Here is a 22511-nt window from a genome sequence, read left to right as displayed (position 1 = left end):
GATATAAAAGTATTCACGGAAGCCATGGTTTCGTGATGATCAATACCGAGGGTAAAACTATTTTGGACTTTTCCTCAATTTTTGACCTTCTCATCGTAAATACATGTTTCAAAAAGAGAGACGAACATCTTATAACCTATAGGAGTGGCATGACAAGCTCTCAAATCAACTTCTTGTTAAGGAGAGTCGACCGAAAATATTGCATTAATTGTAAAATTATTCTGGAAGAGAGTTTAACAACACAACATAGGATGCTCGTCATGAATTTTCGTGTTGAGAAAAAGATATAATACGAAGAACCCAAGGACGTAGTGGTGGCGGATGAAAAGTGAGGAACAAAGAAGCTTCCTAAGACAGGTAGGAGAAGAAATAAAGTGGGAAGGGGATGGAAGTACAAAGGAGATGTGGAGGGAGATGGTAGAAATTATTAGAAGAACAGCAAAAGAAAATTTTAGTGAATCTAGAGGGATAGGACCAAGAGACAAGAAGTCTTAGTGGTAGAATGCGCGTGTATAAGAAAAGATAAAGTCCAAAAAGGAGTGTTTTAAAGAGTGGTCTTTGTGCCGTAATGTAGATAATTGAGAAAAATATAAGGCGGCTAAGAAAGAGACAAAAGTGGCTGTAAGTGAAGTAAGAACAAGAGCATACAAGGGTCTCTACCAGTCCTTAGGACCGAAGGAAGAAGAAAAAGGTATATATAGAATTGTAAAGAGTCGTGAAAGAAGAACGAGAGACTTGGATCAGGTTAAGTGTATAAAGGATAATGATGGAGATGTTTTCGCTCAAGATGAGAAGATCAATGAAATGTAAAAAGATATACTTTCTACAAGTTATTTAATGAAGGACAGAAGACTCTTCCGAACCTTGGTCGGTTATGCACGAGGGAAGAAGATCAAAACTTCGACTACTGTCAAAGGATTCGAGACTTCGAGGTACAAGAGGCTCTAAAGCGGATGAAAAATGTCAGGACAATAAGACCCGATAATATTTTGATTGAAGTTTGGAAGGGTCTTGGAGAGAAAGGCATCTCTTGGTTAACCAAGCTTTTTAATGAGACTTTAAGGTCAAAGAAGATTCCAGATGAGTGGAGAAAGAACACCTTAGTACCTATCTACAAGAATAAGGGAAAAGCGCACCTTAGTACCTATCTACAAGAATAAGGAGAATATAAAGAGTTGTGGAAACTATAGAGGGATTAAATTCATGAGCCATATCATTAAGTTATGAGAAAGAGTGATAGAACAGAAGTTGAGATAAGAGACACAAGTAACAGAGAACCAATTTGGTTTTACGTCAGACAGATCCACCACTGAAGCTACATACCTGTTAAGAAGGATGATGGAAAGATATTATAGTAATAAAAGGGATCTACATATAGTGTTTAATTATTGATTTAAAAAAAGCATACGATAGGGTGCCAAACACTACCAAAAAGAAGGGGTTTAGCCACGAAAAAATCCGTGGCTAAACTCCAAAAAAACTATGGCAATTATGTTTTTGCAACAAATGAACATCCGTGGCTAAAGAGGGCGACGCGTTTTTAGTTAGCCATGCTTTTTACTCCAATAGCCACGATTTTAACATCCGTGGAGACATTTTGTTAGCCACAACTTTAGCACGTTTAGACACACTTTTTTCCGTGGCAAAATAAAACATACTTTACCTATGACAAAATTGACCAGGCCAGACTTTTTTGTCACACTTTTTTCCGTGGCTAACGATAGAAGTTAAATTAAAAAAAAAATATCATAATAAAAATGCTCTTTAATATAAAATTACATCATATAATATTAAAAAAATTAATCACATTCCTATACGTATTATCCATAGTATAAAAATATAAAATTAACAAATACTTAGTATTGAAAAGCAAATATCCTAGATTAATGGATTTAATGTTAAAAAAATATTCAAATAAAACTATTACAAAATAAATATCAAACTTTGCTAGAATGATACAAATCTTGAAAGTACCAAAATAATGAATTTATCAAGCTCTCCATTTCTTGTTACACAGACAATCCACATGCAAAAATATTTTCAGGTAAATAGTAAAAAATACACATAACTTCGGCCACTAAATTATACACCACTGAATTATACACCCTGTCGATACTCCAATTGCTTTGTATACTCCAATAAAATCTATTAAGCAACATAGAGATCAAGAATTAGGCTAAAAAATTAATAGGTCATGATTTGACTCCTTCGAAGATGATAAAAAAAATTAAAGTACAATACTTACTTCTCGGATGTAATTTGCAGCTGCTTTGCGGCCTTCAATTGTCAGTTGCATAACATCTTTCAAAATGCCAATTGGTGATTTAGAATCTATCTACAACCAGTAACAAAAGAAAGAATGCATGTTGAAATAAAAAAAAAAAAAGTCCAAAATTAACTTTCATTGTTGACTAAAAGAAATATAAAAAACAAAATGATGTCATGAAAATCTTCTTCGCGATTCGGGTTTACCGATTTTGCTTGCTTCTTTGGCGACTCAAACTGACGGTACTTGAACTGTAAATCATGGTCCTGCTCTTTCACAAAACGTCCGGTGTGATCGTACCTAGAACCTAAACAGAAACGTCTTGAGCGAATTGCTTTGAAGGTTAGCTGAATTGATATGCGTGCAGGAGTTAAGAAATTACGAATCTGGAGAAATGGAAGAAAATGTTATTAGCGAAAGAGGTTGGCTGCATGTTATCAAACTTGAATCAATTGCAGGAGCTAACAAACAGAGATTTTGGGAATAGTGGGAGGGAGTTATTGTTAAGATCGGGTGAGTGGACTACTTAATAAAAGTTGCACTTAATATTGCCGCTCAAAATTTTATTCATCTTATTATAGATGTTAATTTAAATTTTGTTTAGCGAAGTAACTATAACTTTTTAATTTAGAGTAAAATTTAATTTTAATAAAAAATATCAAATTGTAAAATTTACAACTTTAAACTATATTTAAAAAATTTCACATACTAATTAGAATTTAGAATTTTTACTCGTTGAATTTAAAAAAAAAATGGCATCAGTAAAAATTAAAATAAATAAACTTAAAACTTAAGAATTTGATACCTTTAAATGGAAAAAAAATTTGTACATAATTAAAAAATGAACTCCCATAAAAATAATTTTAATTTATTTTTTAAATTAAATTAATAAAATATAGGTATAAAACTAATATTCTAAATTTTAAAAGTTAAAATTCTGTTTATTAATGTTGCCATAAATTAATAGTGAGTAATTAAATAATGAATAATTAAATTAGTTATTATTTCAATCAATCATATTTAGTATCTTTTACTTTTTAAAATTAGTTAGAACTATTTTATCAAAGATAAATATGTACTCTTTTTATAAGTACTCTTTTTATAATTTTAACATTTATTTTTAATTGAATCATTTTATTCTATCACCAAAGTCTCTAAATAATGCATACCGTAAAATTGGACACTGAAACTGCATTTGACCAAAAAGAACACGCACAAAAAAATGTAACAACTAAAAAATATAAATATTGAAATTGTATGTATATAATTTAGTCTTTTTGGTTACATTACAATCTGATTTAGTAACAAGTAATGAATAATACAACCACGTTAAAAAACTACGGTTAAATCAAAAAAGAAAAATTAATCAAATCAGTGCATAGCTAATACTAAGTACAAAAAACACATGATTCAGAGATATGGCCAAATTCAAGGATCATACGAAGTGAGAAAACTGCACATCATCAACAACATCTAAAATTAAACCATTAGCATACTTTATTAATTTTTCATGGCAGCACTCAAAAGGAGGGAGAAGAATTCAACAATTGAAGAATTGAAAAAGTCTGCACCTAATAAATTGAATTTACCTTAAGTTACGGTTTAAATTTTGAAAAAGTATAAATTGCATAAAAATATTTTGAGAGGGATGGAGGACAAAACCAAATTAAACATAAAATTTAAAAGTCAAAATCGTTCGATTTTGCCACGATAATCATTGAATCTGTGGTCATTAAGAGAACTCATCTCAAGTTAGTCACGAACAAATAAAATCGTCGAAAAATTTCACAAAGTTTGGCCACGAAAATACAAGACGTTGCAAGTGATTACCACGATCATATAAATTTGCCACTCTTTTTAGTTCGTGGGTATCTTCCCGTTGGTAACTTCCGTATTTTTGGTAGTGAAAGAAGATCTTATGGAAGATTTTGGAAAGAAAGAGAGTAATGATCACATATATTCGTGCAATTAAAGATATGTATGATGGGGTTACAACTAGTATAAAAATTCAAGGTGGTGTAATAGAGGAATTTCCTATTGGTATATCATTACACTAGGGATCATCCTTAAGTTCATACATGTTTACATTAGTCTTGGAAGTACTCACAAAACATATCCAAGAGCTTGTGTCATGGTGCATGCTTTTTTTCGATGATATCGTCCTTGTAGGAGAGTTAAGGGAAGACCTAAATAAGAAGTTGAATTTATGGAGAGAAGCTCTAGAAGTGTATAGTCTGCGCATAAGCCGTAGCAAGACGGAACGTAAGTTCGGCAGCTAAAGGAAAAACCCTAATATAGAGGTGAAGATTGGGGAAAACATCCTACAAAAAGTTAAAAGTTTTAAGTATTTTGGGTGCATCATACAAGATAGTGGAGAGATTAAACAGGATGTAAATCATTGGATCCAAGCAGGTTAGTCAAAATGGTAGAGTGCGTCTAATTTTATATATGACAAAAAAGTATCTTTAAAACTTAAAGGTAAATTCTATTGCACTGCTATCAAACCGGCTATGCTTTATGCAGGCACGGACCTAGGCACAACAGTGAGGGGGCACTTGCCCCCAATGTGTTTTCAATTTTTTTAAAAAAAATAGTTATACATAATGTGACTCCACTTCAAATTTTAAATGACCCCACTACAAATAAATTAAATTCAATTGGCCAAAGTTTTAAATTTACTTTTTTATTTTTCTATTATTTTGACTATTATTTAACCTATCAAATTTAGTTCTTGTGTTGTCACGCTTTTATTTCATTAAACCCTCCTCTTATTTTTATATTTTCAACTTTTTTTTTGTTATCCTCTCTTCATTAAAGGGTAAATTTTAAATTCTCTATTTTTTTATATAGCTCTCCATGATTCTATGTATGTATTTTTCAATTTCATTGTTTCTCTTTTTGATATTTTCAATTGAAAATTTTAATTCAAACAATTATAGTTTAGGTATTAATCTAATGTTTTATTCTCTTCGTGACTTTATATATTTTATTTATTCTAAATTTATTCATCTATATTACTTTTTTTTGTTCTATTATATATACTTATGTTGTATATAAAATTTTAAAATAAATTTATTAATTTAATAATTTAAAATAGATTTTTTATTTTTTAAAATAGTAATGAAAAAATATTTTAATTGCAATACATAATTAAACAAATGCATAAAATTTTTCATCAACATTATATCAAAATTAAATTAAAAATTATATAACAAATTTAATTATTTAAAAAAAAAGAAAGAGAAAAAATTATAAATTAAGTTTCTATTATTTTATATAAACATACTTTTCATATACAGATTTAATTTTTTTAATATTTATATATAATTCTAATTTCAAATTATAAATACTAGTGTATCGTTAGGTGCTAATGTGCTAATTGATTTAGTCTTTTATTATTAAATGTGTATAAAAAAATTAGTTAGGATAACAAATTATCTATAATTTAATTAAAATATTTTAAGTTCAAGTTTTAGAAATAAACAGTTATTTTTTTATAAATTATATATAATGAATAGTATTTTAAGAATGAAAGTGTTCACTAATTCCTTTTAATTTTTATATCTTCATATAATTAATAATGTTGAACAAAATTTATTTTAGTATATATATTTTTGCCCCAACTTCTAAAATTTTCTGGGTATGTCATTGGCTTTATAGTATACAGTGTTGAGTGGCCAAAGGAAAGCACAAACATAAATTAAGTGTGGCAGAGATGAAGATGTTAAGATAGATGAGTGGTCATACGCGATTGGATAGAATAAAGAACGAAGAGATGAGAGAGAGAGAGAGAGAGAGAGAGAGAGAGAGAGAGAGTAGCACCTATTGTAAAAGAATGGTAGAATCGTGTTTCAAGTGATTTGAACATGTGAGAAGAAGACCGATAGAGTACTCAATCAGGAGATCAGTTAATGAGATGGAAGATGGACAAGGGGTGAAAGATAGAGAAAGACCTAAGAAAATCATTTATGAAGTGATCAAACGAAATCTACATGTAAACAGTCTCTTTATAAACATAATACATGATAAAATTTAATAACGTTGTTTGATCCATGTAACTGACTCTATCTAATGGGACAATGCTTCATTGTTGTTGTTGCATCATGGGACTTTTCTAAAATAAAGTGGTTAAATGTGTCTTATTTAGTTATATATGAATTGTTGTTTCAAATTACAAAAAATGAAAAGAAAAAAAAAAAGATAATTCGTGATTCTAGACCAGATTTATTGACAAGACAAAAATATTTTAACTTTTAGGAGGTCAAAATTTAAGAGTTAATAAGGCATAAAAAGGTAGAACCTTGCTAATTATAAATTTTGTAAACTAATCACATAAAATAATAGTTAATGTTAAGTACATAAAAAAGTTTATTAGAATGTATTTATTATTTTTAATTGAAAAAATTAAATATATTAAAATTTAAGTAAATTTAAATTGATATACAAAAATAGGAATATACACAAGTAAATTAAAATTTTAAACGGGTACTGCTTTCATTCTCAAATATTAGGGTTTAAGATTTAAGATTTGACATTTGGCATCTTTGGAATTATATATATATATATTGGTTTAAAGCCTCTTATAATGGAAAAAATACCGATGTATAAAAAACAATTTCATATGATTGATTTAGAGTTTAAAATTGAAGATTTAATATTGGATGGATGATTTGGTTTAGTAATTTTACAATGAAAACACTAGATGTTTTTGCATGTTTGATTAAAAATATATTTTTGTTTAGAGCCTCCTATAACACAGGAAAAATACCAATGTATAAAAAAGTGTCATATGGATGAATAACTTAGAAAGCGTGGTAATTTGGTAACAAAATCGCGAAAGAGTGATAGATTGGTAATTTAATCTAGTAATGTTTATAAAATAAACTATTATTTTTATCTATAAAAATTTAAAATATTGATAAATTTATTTATGAATAAATAAAATTAATTTTATACCACATAAAATAAAAATTATTATTTTTTTCCATAAAAATTAAGAATATTGATCAATTTATATATGAATAAAATATATTTTTGTCATATAAAAATTATCTTTTGTAAATATAAAATTAATTTTATTCATTTATAATTAAATTTGTTAATATTTTAAAATTTTTATGATTAGAAATGATAATTTATTTTTTATTAATTTATATGGATGATTAAATCATAATATCATGACGATGTATAGTTGTTGTTATTATATCAAGATAAAAATAAAATACAATTGATCTAAACATAAATAAAAAATGAACAACTGTGAATTAAGACTTATCACACAACATAAAATTAATAGAGCAAACTATTTGTGTGATTTTGTCTACCTATTTGGACGACCAAAGGACCAATAATGTCTCAAATTAATCTTATATATAGCTGTGAAAGTATATCTGACAAACCCTGGTCTTGATAAAAATTTGTCCATTCAATATAAAACAAGTCAGGATAAATATGAAGAGAAATTAAGAATAATATAAATAAATAATTAAATAAAAGAAGAAAGAATTTTGGGGATATTAATTGGGGTAGGGGACAAGAAATATACTGATCTAACCAGAGATGATATTAGTTAATAGATAGGCACAATTATAATGAAATAAAAAATACTGTATGATAAATAAAATTTATTTTTTTAGTCAATATTTAATTAATATTTTAAATATTAAATATTAAATTTTAAATTTTAATAATATAAAAATAAAATATTAATTTAAAATATTAAATAATATTGATAAAAAGTATTAGCATCCAAACATTTCTATGGCTGTATTTATTTTTGAGAACACGACAAGATAAGATACTGAGAACAAGACATAAAGGATAAAGACACAAAATTTTATATTTTTGTATTTTGTTTGGTGATAAATTAGAACAAATTATGAAAATTTAATTTATTTTTATTTTTTTCATTCAAAAAATTTGAGACAAAAAATATAATAATAAAAAATATAATTATAAAAAATTATTTTACAAGAATAATAAAAAAATAAAAAATAAGTTAGAATCTCTATGTCCTTTTTATCAGGATAGACATAAAATATATTAATTTAGTGTTACTAAACACATTATTTCTGTTCATATCTTTTCTATCATAATTTTATATCTTTGTTCCTGTTTCAGTGTCTTATTTTTGTAAATAAATGCACTCTATAAAATGGTTGAGCCGATTGAGATGATCATTTTTGAACTATTTGTGGAGCGTTTATTGATTCTTTCGTCATATGAAAAAAAAAAAAAACTTTAAAACTGAGAATGAGTTGTCCCGGAAGATATCAGCAGACAAGGAGGTTGATGGGCGATGAAGCTGCAATTGACGGTTGACGGTTGGCTGGTTACAGCTGGTGATGTTTGGGAGACAGTATGAAGATCATGCAAGTTATGAGAATTTTGGTTTGTGTTTATATTTATTTTTTTTTAGTATTTTTTATTTTTAAGATTTATAAAGAAAAAAAGTGAAAAAAAATAATGAAAATAAAAAATAAAATTTTACTATTTTTCTTTTGTTTTTAAAATTTTAAAATAGAAAATATAAAACTTAAAATATAGAATAAAAACGTAAATTAAAAGTATATAATGAAATGAATAAATAATTTTTGATATTTTGTGTGATTGTAAAATTTGAAATTTGTCATTTAAAGTATATAAAAATCTCTAAAAGTATGTTTAGAGGAGGTAATTAAAGAAGGAAAGTAATTTTAGAAAATATTTAAATTTTTTAATGATAAAAAATTAACATTTTTAAATAATTTTAAAGGTTTCATTATTTTATAGATATTTTACTATTTCATTCAACTAATTTCATATTGTATAGGAAGATTTTTAAGTGTACTGTCATACCGGTGTATCAGTGATTTTTAATCGTTGATCTTAATTATATATATTATATATATATTTTATAATTAAGATCAACGATTAAAAATCACTGAAACACCAATATAACTGAAACACCAATATGACGGCACACTTGAAAATTTTTCTATAGTATATATATAAATATTTTCAACCAACTCCCTACTTAGCTTTTAATCATCCTTAAAAGAATAAAAAAAATGAAAAAATAATAAAATAAATTAGGTGGAACAAAAAATAAAATTATATACACTTAACATGGTTGCCAAACTACAAACATATCACAATAACTTTATAATTATATTTTCTCATTCTAAAATATGATTAATCTTTAAATTATTTAACTAATAAATTAAAATAATTAAATAATAATAAAAAATATTAAAAATTTATCAGAATTTATTATTTTTTACTATTACTTTTAGCTATCAATCTTTTAGTCTAATAATCTAACAACATATTTTAGCTCATATTATTAAACATTGATGGCTAATTGATAATTTTTTAGTATTTTTTATAAAAATATATAATTTAAAATTCTATTCTCTACCTAAATTTCATCTTTAAAAAGATTGAATAATCTTTTTATTACCAATACAATTAAACATAAATCTTTCTATATGTTACTAAATAATCATTTAAAAATTTATCTTCCATATGATTACAAAGTCAACTCTTTATGATATTTATAACTAAAAATTTTTTTTCAACTAATACAGTTGCTATGGACAAAATTAAAGCTAACTTCTAAAAAAAAATACCAATGAATAAAACAATATTCTTCAAATCTCAACTAATTGTATAATAATTGATAATGGGTCAAATTTAATTATTAAAAGAAATAAATAAATATTATCTTTATATAATACTTAAAAAAAATTTAAATTGTAGTAAAGACATTTATCCCTATAAATTTTTAAATAAATATATCCTTATCTTTCGTATCAAGTGGATATTATGATTTTCAGGCAGGAGTAATATGTATGAGAGGAGTAGTATTTAGAGAATAAAAATTTGCTAATATTCAAAATATTCTATCTAAACTTTTTTAAAGAGTAATTTAAATGTTTATTATATTTGAGATTATAAGTATTTTTTGAAGTACAGACATATGATAAGATATGATACAAGACACATCAACACATAAATTTTAAATTTTTGTAATATACGAAAGAGAATTTTAAATTTTTGTAATATACGAAAGAGAATAATTAGGGAACCAAAAGCATACGAGCCAAAAATCAGCCAAAATGTGTTTGGGTTCCATGAAAAATCGGGTTTTGGTTTGTGCTCCGTGATCTCACGAGCGGTTTTCAAACATATTATTCAAAAAGTGATTTTAATTAAACGGTTTTGTTTACTTTTTGGCTGGTCACATTTTGGTTCCATATACTTTTCCTATACGAAAACACATTATATATAAAAAATATAAATTTTTTTTATATTAATTATAATAATATTTTGATATTTTATTAATTTTAAAATATAATTTTTGTATTATTTTTTATATTTTTTTAATTATATAAGACATTTAAAATATTTTTTATTTTAATAAATAATAATATATATTATTTTTAAACTCATTTTAAAAACATATGTTAAGAATAAGGTTCAATATGCTAAAACGTGATGATATTTAAGTATGTTCAAGCATGTTTGAAAAAGAATTTTTTTTATTTTTTATTAAGACACGTGTGCTGAACGAGTGTCGATGAATGTCGTATCCAAATCGTGTTCGACATACCGATACGACAACTCAACAAAATATTCGTGTTTCATAGCAAATATTTAACTATGGAAAACATAGAAATAATAAATTAAAAAATAAATATTGTAATCCCAATACAAATTAATAATATAATTTCCAACTTAATAATATATCAATAAAAAATTTTGATATACCAATAATGTAAAACGTTTCACACAATCATTTAATTATATTTATTATTTTAGATAAATATTTACGTAATTAATATAAAATATAATTATTTTTGTCGATATAATACCACTACAATAAAGATGCCACATGTAAAATTATTGTAATAATATCATTTCCAACTTAGTAATATATTACTAAGTAATTAAACACGTTTAAAAATATTTAAATTCGAAAAAAATAAAAAAACATGGCGGGGTGGATGTTGCCACTAACCGTCGAAACCGTCCGTGTAGAAGTCGCAGCAAGAATCCTCTACTCTCCCATCCACATGACTCTCAAAGAAACAACCAATAATAAAGCACCACGTCACACATCAGAAAACAGTTAGTTTCCCCCACCCAATCAAATCACAGACTCCATCACGCATCCCATGAACCTCACCACACAATAGCACAACCATCATGCGCATGATCGAAATCAATTCAAAAACTCCATAGCACCATAAAGAACAGAGAACACTGAATGTTGAGAACACAGAAAAGGAACTGAAACATTTTCGATGCAAATTGAATCAGTAGTACAAGTAGATGGAAAGAGGGTTTGATAGAAGGTACATAAAGAAAGGACCATGGAGCAGAGAGGAAGATGAGGTGCTCCAGGAGCATGTTAACAAGTATGGTGCAAGGGATTGGAGCTCCATTCGATCCAAAGGCTTGTTGCCTCGAACTGGAAAATCTTGTCGCCTTCGATGGGTTAACAAGCTTAGACCAAACTTGAAGATGTGAGTTAATTAATTAGTTCACCTTTAATTAATTGATTTTCTTTTGGTGTAATTAATGTGCATTATTGATTTACAGTATAGTTCGAGATACACATTGGTGGTCGCTATTACGGTTTTTTCGTGTGTGTGTTTGATAGTTTTAGACACAACTAATTAGAAATGAAGGTTTCAACTTCATGCATGTTGCTACTACGATGTTTCTGGTTATATGTATGTATCATTTGATTTTTCTTTAGTTAAACCTAGAAAATAACATGTCATGCATGTTCCTATTACATTCTATGTACATGTATATAAAAATTGTTTCAAAGACAATAAAATCCGCATAAAGTAGTTTAAAATTTTCTTATTTGGTACTCTGTCTTCAATTATTGTTGAAATAAATGAGTGATTTTAGATGTAACAAGTATGTAATTAGTCAATTACAGATTCTATATATACAAAACTATGAATGGTAGGTTAAATAAGATAACTTTGAGTTATTATCTTTTTAGCATTTAATTTCATGTTCTTGCCATTTTTGTAGCAATGTGTTTTTTCTGTTTGGATGTTGTGTATGATTATTGTAATTGGCAGAGGGTGCAAGTTTACGGAAGAAGAGGAGAAGTTGGTAATAGAGTTACAAGGGCAATTTGGGAACAAATGGGCAAAAATTGCTACATATTTGGAAGGAAGAACAGACAACGATGTAAAGAATTTCTGGAGCAGTAGAAGAAAGAGGATAGAGAGGATGTTGCGGAAGCCATCAATAACTTCGTCAAAGATGCAAAACAAAAACAAAGGAAAAGTCCCTCTTAGTCAAGTACAATTTGAAGAGGTAAGGTAGATGAGTATCCCTTGCATTTATGCTATGTTTAGATGAGAAGAGAAAATAGGAAGAATATATAGAAAAATAATCAAATAGAAGAGAAAAAATAATCATCATATAAAATGATATATTTACTTTCATATAATAAAATATAAATATTTTTACTTATTTTTTTAGTTGCATTTTATAAATATTAGGTAAACATTATAAATTTATACATTGATATAATTATTTATTTAATATAAGTGTATTAAAACTATTAAAACTAATTTATAATTAATGATGATGATAAGTAACTTCTTTTTCAGAAAAAAAAAAAACTTTTCGGCCAGTAGATTATCTAAGTTATAATATGAAAGTAAATTATTTAATATTTAATTTATTATAAAATATAGTTATTAATTATACAATTAATAGTGAGATTTTTAATTTGTGAGTAGTTTTAGTTTTAGATTTTTCTAGAAGCGACTTTCTGGCACATGACATAAGTTAAAGACTATTTAAATGTTACCAAAAAATAACAAAGTTTAATTTCTATTCATTATTAATATAGAATCTTTTATATTAACATATAATCCAGTCTTGTTACTTAATTTTTTTTTTCTATGTGATAACACCTAATTAAACATCAATATACATAGGAATTAAACTCTACCATAAAATAACCATAATAATTGTATCCGTTTGGATATGAATCCTCTTCATGTCTAAACATCAAAATATATATATATATATATATATATAGAGAGAGAGAGAGAGAGAGAGAGAGAGAGAGAGAGAGAGAGAGAGAGAGAGAGAGAGAGAGAGAGAGAGAGAGAGAGAGCTCTTTTAAAATTCTTGATTTTATACATTGATAATCACAATATCTATGATCTATTCTCTTACTATAAATAAATGGAATTGCAAAATTTGATGTCCAATTTTTTCTATTAAAAAATGTATCTCTTTCTATCTTTTCCTTAATAGCTTCTTTTACAATTCTAATTATAAAAGTAGCAAAAGCTAACTAAATTTCCACTTTTATATTAAACTTAGATATTATATCATTTATGCTAATAATATTTAAGATGCAAATCAACATGTATGGAAGTTTCTATTAATTAGCTAGTATCACTAATAAAAACATGAAGAATAGCAAATACAATATATTTATATGATTTCTTTCAGGATATTTCATGCAGCTCCAATAAGCCAGAGGAAAATATCCCCTGTGGAAACTACCTTCCTTATTACACTGCTCCCTACATGGGAAACACTGAAGAGTTCAAAATGGTCAACCTACCAGATTTGACAAAACCAAACCACCAAAATTTGGAAAGTGACATCAACACTTCTTCTCAGGCTTTTGAGGCCACCCCACTCCATGTGGTACCTTCTTTTGAGTCTTCAACAACAGAGTACACATTTCCTCAAATCCCAAATGAACCACAACTGGAATTTCCAGTGTTTCCAGAACCAATTGATGACCCTTACTTCTTTGATATGCTTGAGCAAAAAAGTGTTCAGAACAAGATTGGAACAACTGTTGGAATGGATGGAAAGCCTCAAAATGAAAGTGCTAAGTGCTTCTTTGAGGACATCCCAACTGAGATCTTTGAATACTTTGACCATACTCCAACTTCATCAGACCAATAAAACTGTTTTAATTTCTAACTTTTAGTTATTCTGCATCTGTAATGCAAAGTAAACTACTCAGCTTCTGTTTCCAACTTACTAATCATCTTAGAAAACAGTCAATGATGAATTCTATAGCTTTTGTCTTTACATTACAATTTGTCAGTGCATGATATTGTTACTTCACATTTCAGAGCATTTCCCACATTTAGTTACATTTTATACAGATACTTTCATTTCATCAACAAGCAACATTGTTAAACAGATAACAAATTGAAAGGTGTTGGTGTTCCTCAGGACAAAAAATGCTTTTAAGAATATTACTTCTTTTTTATCTCCGGATTATTTTTTTCTTCATCTTGTTCTGTTTTATAGGAACTTGAACAAAGGAGATTTCAATGTTCCTCCAAGTCAACAACATTCTCCCATGAAAGTTATACTAAAATTCTGAACATGAAAACTTGTTGCATCCAGGGACAAGACAAGATTTACATAGTACAAAAATGACATAAATAAATATGGTTATACTATATAGACAAAGATCAAATACCATCAATCCCAGCAAAACACCAAAATAACAAGTTTTGATTCTCTAAAGGAAGGATATAGCTGTACAAATCCTTCTGTTCCTTTTTTCCCAAAAAGTTTCTCCTTTCTCTTTATCAGGCAAAACGCTCACTGCACACACAACCTGATAAAAACTTAGAATATAGCTTCTGTATAGTGACTTTCTTGACAAAGATTGGAGAAAATTGTTCCCAGTTCATGATATCAAAGTCAACAAATTGAATGAAGACCATTCATCTCCAGACTGTCTCATTTGCATCTGTGAAAATTGCATTATGATGTTCTATAAGCAACTGAACAACCTCAATTGCACCAAAGTCAACTGGTGCACCATCATCCAATGGAATAGGAGAGGATGCATCTATGGCTTCATCATCATCTGTATCACAAAAAAACAAGAAAAAGAAACGGCAATCGCCAACTTTAGTTCAATATATGTAATACTAATGAATTATGAAATTAGACTTTTGCACCCTTCAAAAAAATTCGCAAGTGAAAATTCAAATGCAATATTTTTAAATGTTTAAGCATATCCCTAAGAAAGGTGTTTAGAGGCTGAAAGCAGTTAGGTTAGGTAATAGACATGCATCTAAATTATTAATTCAACCTTCTATTAAAAAATTATTCTATCAAAGGATATTTTCTCAAACACACTCAAGAAAATACAAAGAAAACAGTTTCTCCCTCCTAATGCATTTTCACTTTTTCAGGCCCGGTGTTACACAGACGCTGATTCGTTGAACAATTCCACATCAGTAGGGTTGCTTTAAAGCCCATTAGATAAACCATAATCCCTTGAAATTTTGTTTCTGCTTTTAAAGCACTAGATATTATAAACATGTTCACTGTTCACAATTATAAAAACAAAAATAACCATAGTATAGAAAAGTTTTACCACTAGGTTGAGTCAGTTAAATAAATGTATTCTATAGAAACATCTAATGGAAAGGCCATTTGAATCAAGAAAACAAAATCAACGCCAGTTAAATTAATCTAGTTTTTTAACCGTTTCTTGGGGGTTTCTTTGGTCTTCTTCTAGCTTTTGTTTATTGCTTTATCATCCTAATCAAATATTCTTATTTGGGCTTTTATCTGTTTTCTTCCAACATGGAGAATACAAAAGAATACAAAAGTATTTTTCAGTGAAAATTATTTGCATAGAGAAGATTTTGTTCTCAAGGTTAAGCAGGATTCTCTACCAGAATCCCTATTGCTAAAGACTAGGTAGAAGCTGAGAAACGATGCAGCGATGCTTTCATGAAAATTCTCGTATGGTCATACTTTTCACCATTACCAGTGACAAAAAGAATAACACATTCAGCCAATGTGGGTTATCTTCTAAAAAATTGCATGTTTTGGCATCGATTTCCTTACCAGCAAGTAAGTCCCAAGCACCATATGAACCAGCTGGTTCATCCAAGCCTTTTTTGGAAGGGCTTTTAGACACTTGGTTCCAGTATTGTTTATAAAAATCAGGTCTCTGTCCATCTTGCCACATGACAACGGGTGCCATTTCCATTGCAAGGGTCCGAGTATCCATCTGCAGAAGTTAAAAATATTGAGCAAAAACTACAGATGACAAAATAATAGAAATGCATAGATTTAATTACAGGAGAGACAAAGTATATAAGATAATCAGGGAAATGTCCCACAAGACTCCATCAAACATAGCTTGTGAAACAATAAAAAAATGAAAAGTGTAAATGTACAAGACCCAGATTTTTCCGTGCATCTTTGCTTATACTAAACAAACACATATGCACATATTAGAAGCCTCTTACCTTATTGAGAAGTGACTTCTGGCTAACCCGGAGCAAAAGTGCTGTTACAAACTCCAGAGTCATGTAGTTTACACTGGGAAGCTTCTTGAGGATGTTTCTCATGGAATATATATTGGATAGAGCAGCTTTTATTTCATCGTAAAGCTCAAAAGTGGTAAGAGGCTCAGGAAGGCTGGCAAGGTAACATTTTGCAAGAGCTGCCACATCAATTGGATTTGTGCCTTCTGGGATTGAAGAATTTGAATCTGTACGTACAATCATAGTGGTATTAACATCACCCAAACACTACTATAATCTATCCTCATTACTGAAAGTATGAATGAATGCATCAACTACCTAGGTTGTACAGAGAAACCAACTGCCGGATAACCTTTTTATCTCCATCAGATTTGAAGAGAGATGGTGAATTCAATCCTACATCAGATTAAAAAAATAAAACCACTATTAAACAAAAATTAAGATAAATTATAGAACTCATGAAACATAGACTTATGCACAGATGTAGAGCCTTACTCTAGAAACAGCTACCTGAAACTATAAGATAATCTGCACATTTGACCAATATCTGAGGAACAGGCCTGCTGCTATCTTGTCTCTGTACAGTAACCTCAATAGGAACTCCAAACACTGGGGAATGCAACAATTTCTAAATAAAGCAGAAGTCTACTACCATAGAAACCGAGCATGCAATACCGCTTATATATTAACAGTTAATAGTTAACTAGCAATCTAGCATTAAAAAAAATGCTATTGTGTAGTGTAAAACTAGAATACAACTCAAGTGCCTTGTGGGAACTGCAAACAATGGAATTAGCTCTTCACATTCAGCAAAAGACTGACACATGAAAAGAGTCGCTCACTTGGTATGCTATTTGGGTACAGAAACTTACCATCAGTACTTGCAACTCCCTGCAAAAGAAAATTAACGTAAGAAAACTTGAAAATGGTGTATACTAGAAATCATAGGCCACATTTAGCCTAAGGTCATTTACCTTCTGCCATCTTTCAATGTCTGTCAAGATAGTCTTGCTTTTTTGTGCTGTTTTTTTGGCCACCTGAAATAATTACCATGATGCAAAACCAAACAAAGAAAGTAAAGATTCTAACCATTGAATTGGAGCAGGAAAAAATATACTCTGAAGATGACCTGGTGTATGACTAGCAGATATAAATAGATAGAACTTTTCTAATTCTTAAAAGGTTAATAACAATACCAGTATACCAACAATAAATTGCGCTATCAATAACCAAACCATAAGTTATCCATGTCCAACAAACAGAATTATATAACACACTCCTTAACCCCCTGGCCCCCTTTTTTTTTCTTGTGTGTGTGTGTGTGTGTCTATCTCTTAAACCAAAAGAATAACATCAGAGTATTACTTTAATGGATGAAAGCATCGTATGTATTATCCAAATGAAATCCTGAAATAAGTAATCTGTGTGAAATCAACGTTACTCAATATTCCCTGCACCTTTGATAAACTATACTATGTAGATCAGCACACCATGCAAATGACCTCTCTTACCTTTTTTAACTTTTATTTGATAGAATCTTGCCAATACCTCTCAAAATATCTAAATTTTCCCTTAATAAATTACTTAATTAAAAAAACCAACATTTTTTTTGGTGGAATTGAAAAAAATAAAACCAACATTAAGACTGTTATAGTTTCAAATAACTCAATATCTCAAGCACACCACCATAAGTAAACAATACTGACATTGTTACGGTAATTTTCCATGTTTAAAAATATTATATTAGTCTAGCACAGCTAAATACAGTATATAGTCTTCACACCACTTAGTGGTAGAATGTCATGAATTGATTACATATTTAATTATTCCAAGAAGGCAAGATCCTTTCTTCTATTTATTAAGAGATCCAACATCAACATTAAAAGTTGGCAGTGATACTACAAAGATCACTTGATTCAAAAGTGCTGAGTGTAATCACAACCAGAAGTGTAATCACAACAAGCAAACCTTATATTCTGTGGGTATTACAAACACATTGGAAAGGTTTAACACTTACTTAGTTGCCTATGATGTTCAAGGATTAAAACCTATTACATCTTATAACATGTTTGGCTACAACACTCGAGGCTTTAGCTGTATTCCTATATCAAATGTAGTTTATTACAAAATTGTTCTGAAGCATGAACCAATGCTTGTATTTAACATCTACCAAGTATTCAGCATCAGAAAGGATCATGGAATCAAATTTATCATTTTTAAGTACATTGTCCTGTAATTTTTTTCTTTTATTGCCTATCCTATATGGCAATAGACTCGACATGAACTTTAAGCAAGGGAAGAAACATCTTTTCAAAGTTTTTGTTGTGTTAGTTTTGGCCACAAAATGCTTAAATGATTAATCTTTCAATGGTACCCAGCCATTGCGTTTGCACATGTAAAAAAATTATGTATTACAGTCCCTAATATCATTTAGTCAAGTCCATTACCTCTTCAACCTTTGTTTTTCCCACAGCCACCTTATCTTTTGTTCCCGATATGCTTCTCCTTAGAAACGAACCAGTTGTAGCTGCAGCCGATATCAATCGATCCTGTACAGCATGTTTTGTCGATGGCTGCTGAAGAAGTGCCCACCGGCTTTTGACCATAGTTCCAACTCGCCCCGCCACTTCAGCAACATTACTCTTTGTATCCTTTGTGACCTCACCAACAAATGTTCCAGCTGATTCCCTTGCTTCTTTGAGCTTGACCCCTGCACATTAAACTAAGTTACAACAAGGCCAAAAAGAACCCCCCCCCCCCTCCACCCCCTTTTCCTTTTCAAAAAACAATTAAATAAATAAACCCTACAATTCCATCCTTATAGTGGTCCTCAAAGTCTGAAAGTGGGAAAATCGTGTGAACTTTGTAATTTATCATTCTTAATGGGGTCTCAAAAGGGAACACAAATGTGAAGTTTTAGAGAAACGATACCTGAGGAAGAAAAGAAACCAGAGGCCTTATCTTGCCACTGAGGTGAGATGATAGAAGGCATTGACTCAGAAGTCAGAAGCCACCGAACAAAGAATAATCGGATGATACTTGATCGCTTAGTCCTGTACGCAAGTCAAGAAAAACATCTCACAAGTCAAAATTAATTGATAAAATCATAAGTTCTTAAAAAACAGAATGAACTCAATAAGTACAAAATAATTAAAAAAAAATTTCTTTTTTGAGAAAAAGAAAAGAAAAAAAAAAAAGTAAATTTTTCCATCACTCATAAACCGATGAGAACATAAATTCTAGGTAAAGAATCTAATTTATAAAGGAAACTGAAAATAGCGCAAGCACGTTACGAGAAAGGAATTGAGAAGAACCCTATATGAATTAGCGAGAGAAAGAGATCGTAAATTAATAATTAAGGAGAGTAAGGAAGATTGATTAGTGATTAGTGGTTACCTAATTAAATTGATTTGGGTTAGGAGGAAGAAGCAGAAGAAGAGGAAAGTAATGAAACGTGAAAATTCAAAGTAGACGGAAACAGAGAAGAGAGAACAGAAGAAAGGGACTGCTGTGACGAAGTCGTTGGTACAACCAAATACCTGGCTTCTATAACGGTACCTCCTTTTGTCTTCAACTCTTAATCTCTTATTACTTAACACAAACTTTTTCTTTTACTTCATGAGCTAGAGTGACTTCCGCGGATCCTGAATTAATGATAGGATATGATAAATTTTAATAAGTATATTATTTAAAAATTAATTAAAATTTTTGTAAATTAATGTTAGTTTTTATTGATATTTTATAAAAATGTTTAAATTTAAATGGATCTAAATTAAATTATTTATTTAATTCAATTTAAATTAAAAATCGATTAAAATCGTACTAATTTAGATTTGATTGAATTTTATTTTTTGTAAATGGTATGGATTAGATCATATTTTAAATTTATTTTTCAAAATCGATCTAATTTAAATAGCACAATGTACTATAATATTATTATTTTATTATTATATTTACAATTTTATTTATAATATATTCAATTATTATATATTTTATATTATTTAATAAATATTTTATATTCAAAATGAGATTTATTTATTTATTTAACTAATCTATAATTTTATTTCTATTGTTATGTTATTGTTGGTTTTTTTTTAAATATTGTTGAGACTTGTTATGTTATTGTTTATTATTTAAAATTTGATGTTTAGACTTCTTATATATATTTAATTTTTTTAATTTACAAAATCACAAATCTAATCTAATCAAAACTGCTTGAAATTTGATTGGATCATATCAGACTTTTTTTTAAAAAAAATATCCAATCCAAACCGCACTGCAAGTAAAATTAGTGTTCAGATCGGATGAATTTTTTATTCAAAACCGATTCAAACGCATCGCGAACACCTCCAACTGCTTTATATTATTTTGTATTCGATTTTTTATCATTCTATTTTGAAAATTTGTGTTGGCATAATCTTGACTTGTATCTCCGTTACTTCTTCATATTGATCGGTCATTTATAAGATATTATATATATTTGTTAAATTGTATAATAAAATAAATAAATTAATATTTGAGAGACTTGTTAGTTATAAAATACCTACACGTAGATTATTGAATTTGTAAATTATTGAATTTGTGAATGGATGTAGATTTTTTGTACTAAAAAATTATGCTAATCAAATAATCACCTGAATTATTACAATTGTTCTAAGAGTTACCTGAAACATTGATTTGGGTCTGAACGTGAGGTCCATGTCCCTTTGAGTGGCAGCGTCCGACTTGTTTGGTGTCGAGGTGCTGCCTGTCCGGGTTCCTCGTGAGGAGGTAGGGGGTGGTACCTTAAAGGGACTCTGATGCTTAAGTTAGCAAGGGTTTTAGGCAGGTTTTTAGTGGGTTATAACGTGTCTCATACCTGACGGGTGTCAATGTATTTATAGTAGATTTGATAACCACCTTTGTTGTAGTTATTCTATCTTTTCTGATGGATAACCATTCCCTTTATCTTGGAATTTTGTTATGATCTATTTTTTAGCGAAGATAAAGATAGTTGGGGAGATTTTCGGAGGGATTTACCTGTTTAGGCAAGTATAGTTGGGCTCTTTTGTTGATGCCCAACCTCTTAAAAGAGGTCGGATATGCTTAGGCAGGCCACCTTTCTGGGTGGGCCTTTTGTTTACTGTGCTTGGCTCTGATAGTTGGGCCAGGGTATGAACATTGAACAGTGCTCTTGCTGGAGTCCTAGGCTCTACAGAGGTCGGGCTCAAGCATTCCGAGGCTTCCGTTTTAGACGTCGGGTTCTCCCACCTTCCCGGAGGTCAGGTACTCGACGTGTTTTGAAAATTTGGACGTTGCCTCCCTTTTAAATGAGGGGCAAATTTGGCGCGTCTGTTTTCTTGATTTGTGTGCATGACTTTAAAGAGGAGTTATTAGACCTGTTACCCTTTGTTTCTTATAAAAGCGTCGTGGCCTTTCTTCTTTCCTCTTTCTTCATTTCTGAAAAAGCTTTGGTTATCGTTTGCGAACAGAAGCTCCTTTCTTTGTTCATTTTTGCTCTTGTGATTCCTTTTTTCAACCTCTCTAAAGTTTCATCTTTGAAGAATTCTTTGGAGAGGACCGTCTGTTGTTTCTGCTGCTTGGCGTGCCCTCCTCTGGTTTGAATCAACCGTAAGGTTAGTGTTTTTTGCTGACTTTATCGATGGTTTTGTTTTTCTTATGGAGCTGCTTCGTGTAATAGTATTGATGTTGTTATACTTTGTTGTGTTGATTCTCTACTTTAACTGTTATCGCGTTGCTTTTGCTAAAAAAGTCTTTTTGTTTTCTTTCTGGGGCCGGCGTAGGGTACTGGGATTAAAAATACTCCCTTTATTGATTTGAAATTTTTTTTTGATCTTCGTAGAACTGTAACTGTTATTGTTTTTGTTGCCCGCTTGCATCTGTATTGCCTCCAAGGGTGTCGCTGTGATGTGATGATGTTGCATGAGAGAGACACCTTTGGTTGTTTC

The 22511-nt window shown here is 29.3% G+C and overlaps 1 protein-coding gene and 1 pseudogene across 4 annotated transcripts; one reads left to right on the top strand and one right to left on the bottom strand.

The window, feature by feature from the left end:
* Positions 1-11581: 11581 nt before the first annotated feature.
* Positions 11582-14218, top strand: LOC107611479 (transcription factor DUO1 pseudogene; annotated as a pseudogene).
* Positions 14219-14617: 399 nt separating this feature from the next.
* LOC107613597 (small G protein family protein / RhoGAP family protein) lies at positions 14618-20203 on the bottom strand. 4 transcript variants are annotated; one of them, XM_088496690.1, is made up of 10 exons: positions 20103-20202; positions 19495-19616; positions 19011-19273; positions 17538-17600; positions 17436-17454; positions 17074-17172; positions 16882-16959; positions 16546-16790; positions 16139-16304; positions 14618-15143 (listed from the first exon to the last, which is right to left on the bottom strand). In XM_088496690.1, exons 2-10 carry the CDS (start codon positions 19553-19555, stop codon positions 14998-15000), a joined length of 1140 nt encoding a protein of 379 aa, XP_088352816.1. In that variant the 5' UTR covers positions 19556-19616; positions 20103-20202; the 3' UTR covers positions 14618-14997. The 4 variants fall into 4 exon arrangements, with proteins under 4 accessions (XP_088352816.1, XP_088352815.1, XP_088352818.1 ...); XM_088496689.1 differs by having other exon boundaries at positions 19960-20129; XM_088496692.1 differs by lacking the exon at positions 17436-17454 and having other exon boundaries at positions 17074-17191; positions 20103-20203.
* Between the last annotated feature and the right edge of the window lie 2308 nt (positions 20204-22511).

Source organism: Arachis ipaensis, chromosome B8 (genome assembly GCF_059453495.1).
Source record: "Arachis ipaensis isolate K30076 ecotype BB chromosome B8, ASM5945349v1, whole genome shotgun sequence".
Taxonomy (NCBI): domain Eukaryota; kingdom Viridiplantae; phylum Streptophyta; class Magnoliopsida; order Fabales; family Fabaceae; genus Arachis; species Arachis ipaensis.
This window is presented reverse-complemented; position numbering and strand designations above follow the sequence as displayed.

Excerpts from the sequence above, each read along its gene's own strand:
- LOC107613597 (XM_088496692.1), bottom strand. The coding sequence starts at position 19,555 with ATGCCTTCTATCATCTCACCTCAGTGGCAAGATAAGGCCTCTGGTTTC. Across the intron at positions 17,192-17,537 it reads ACATTGAAAGATGGCAGAAG|AAATTGTTGCATTCCCCAGT; the intron begins GTAAATGACCTT and ends TGCTTTATTTAG. Across the intron at positions 16,960-17,073 it reads AGATTATCTTATAGTTTCAG|GATTGAATTCACCATCTCTC; the intron begins GTAGCTGTTTCT and ends AATCTGATGTAG.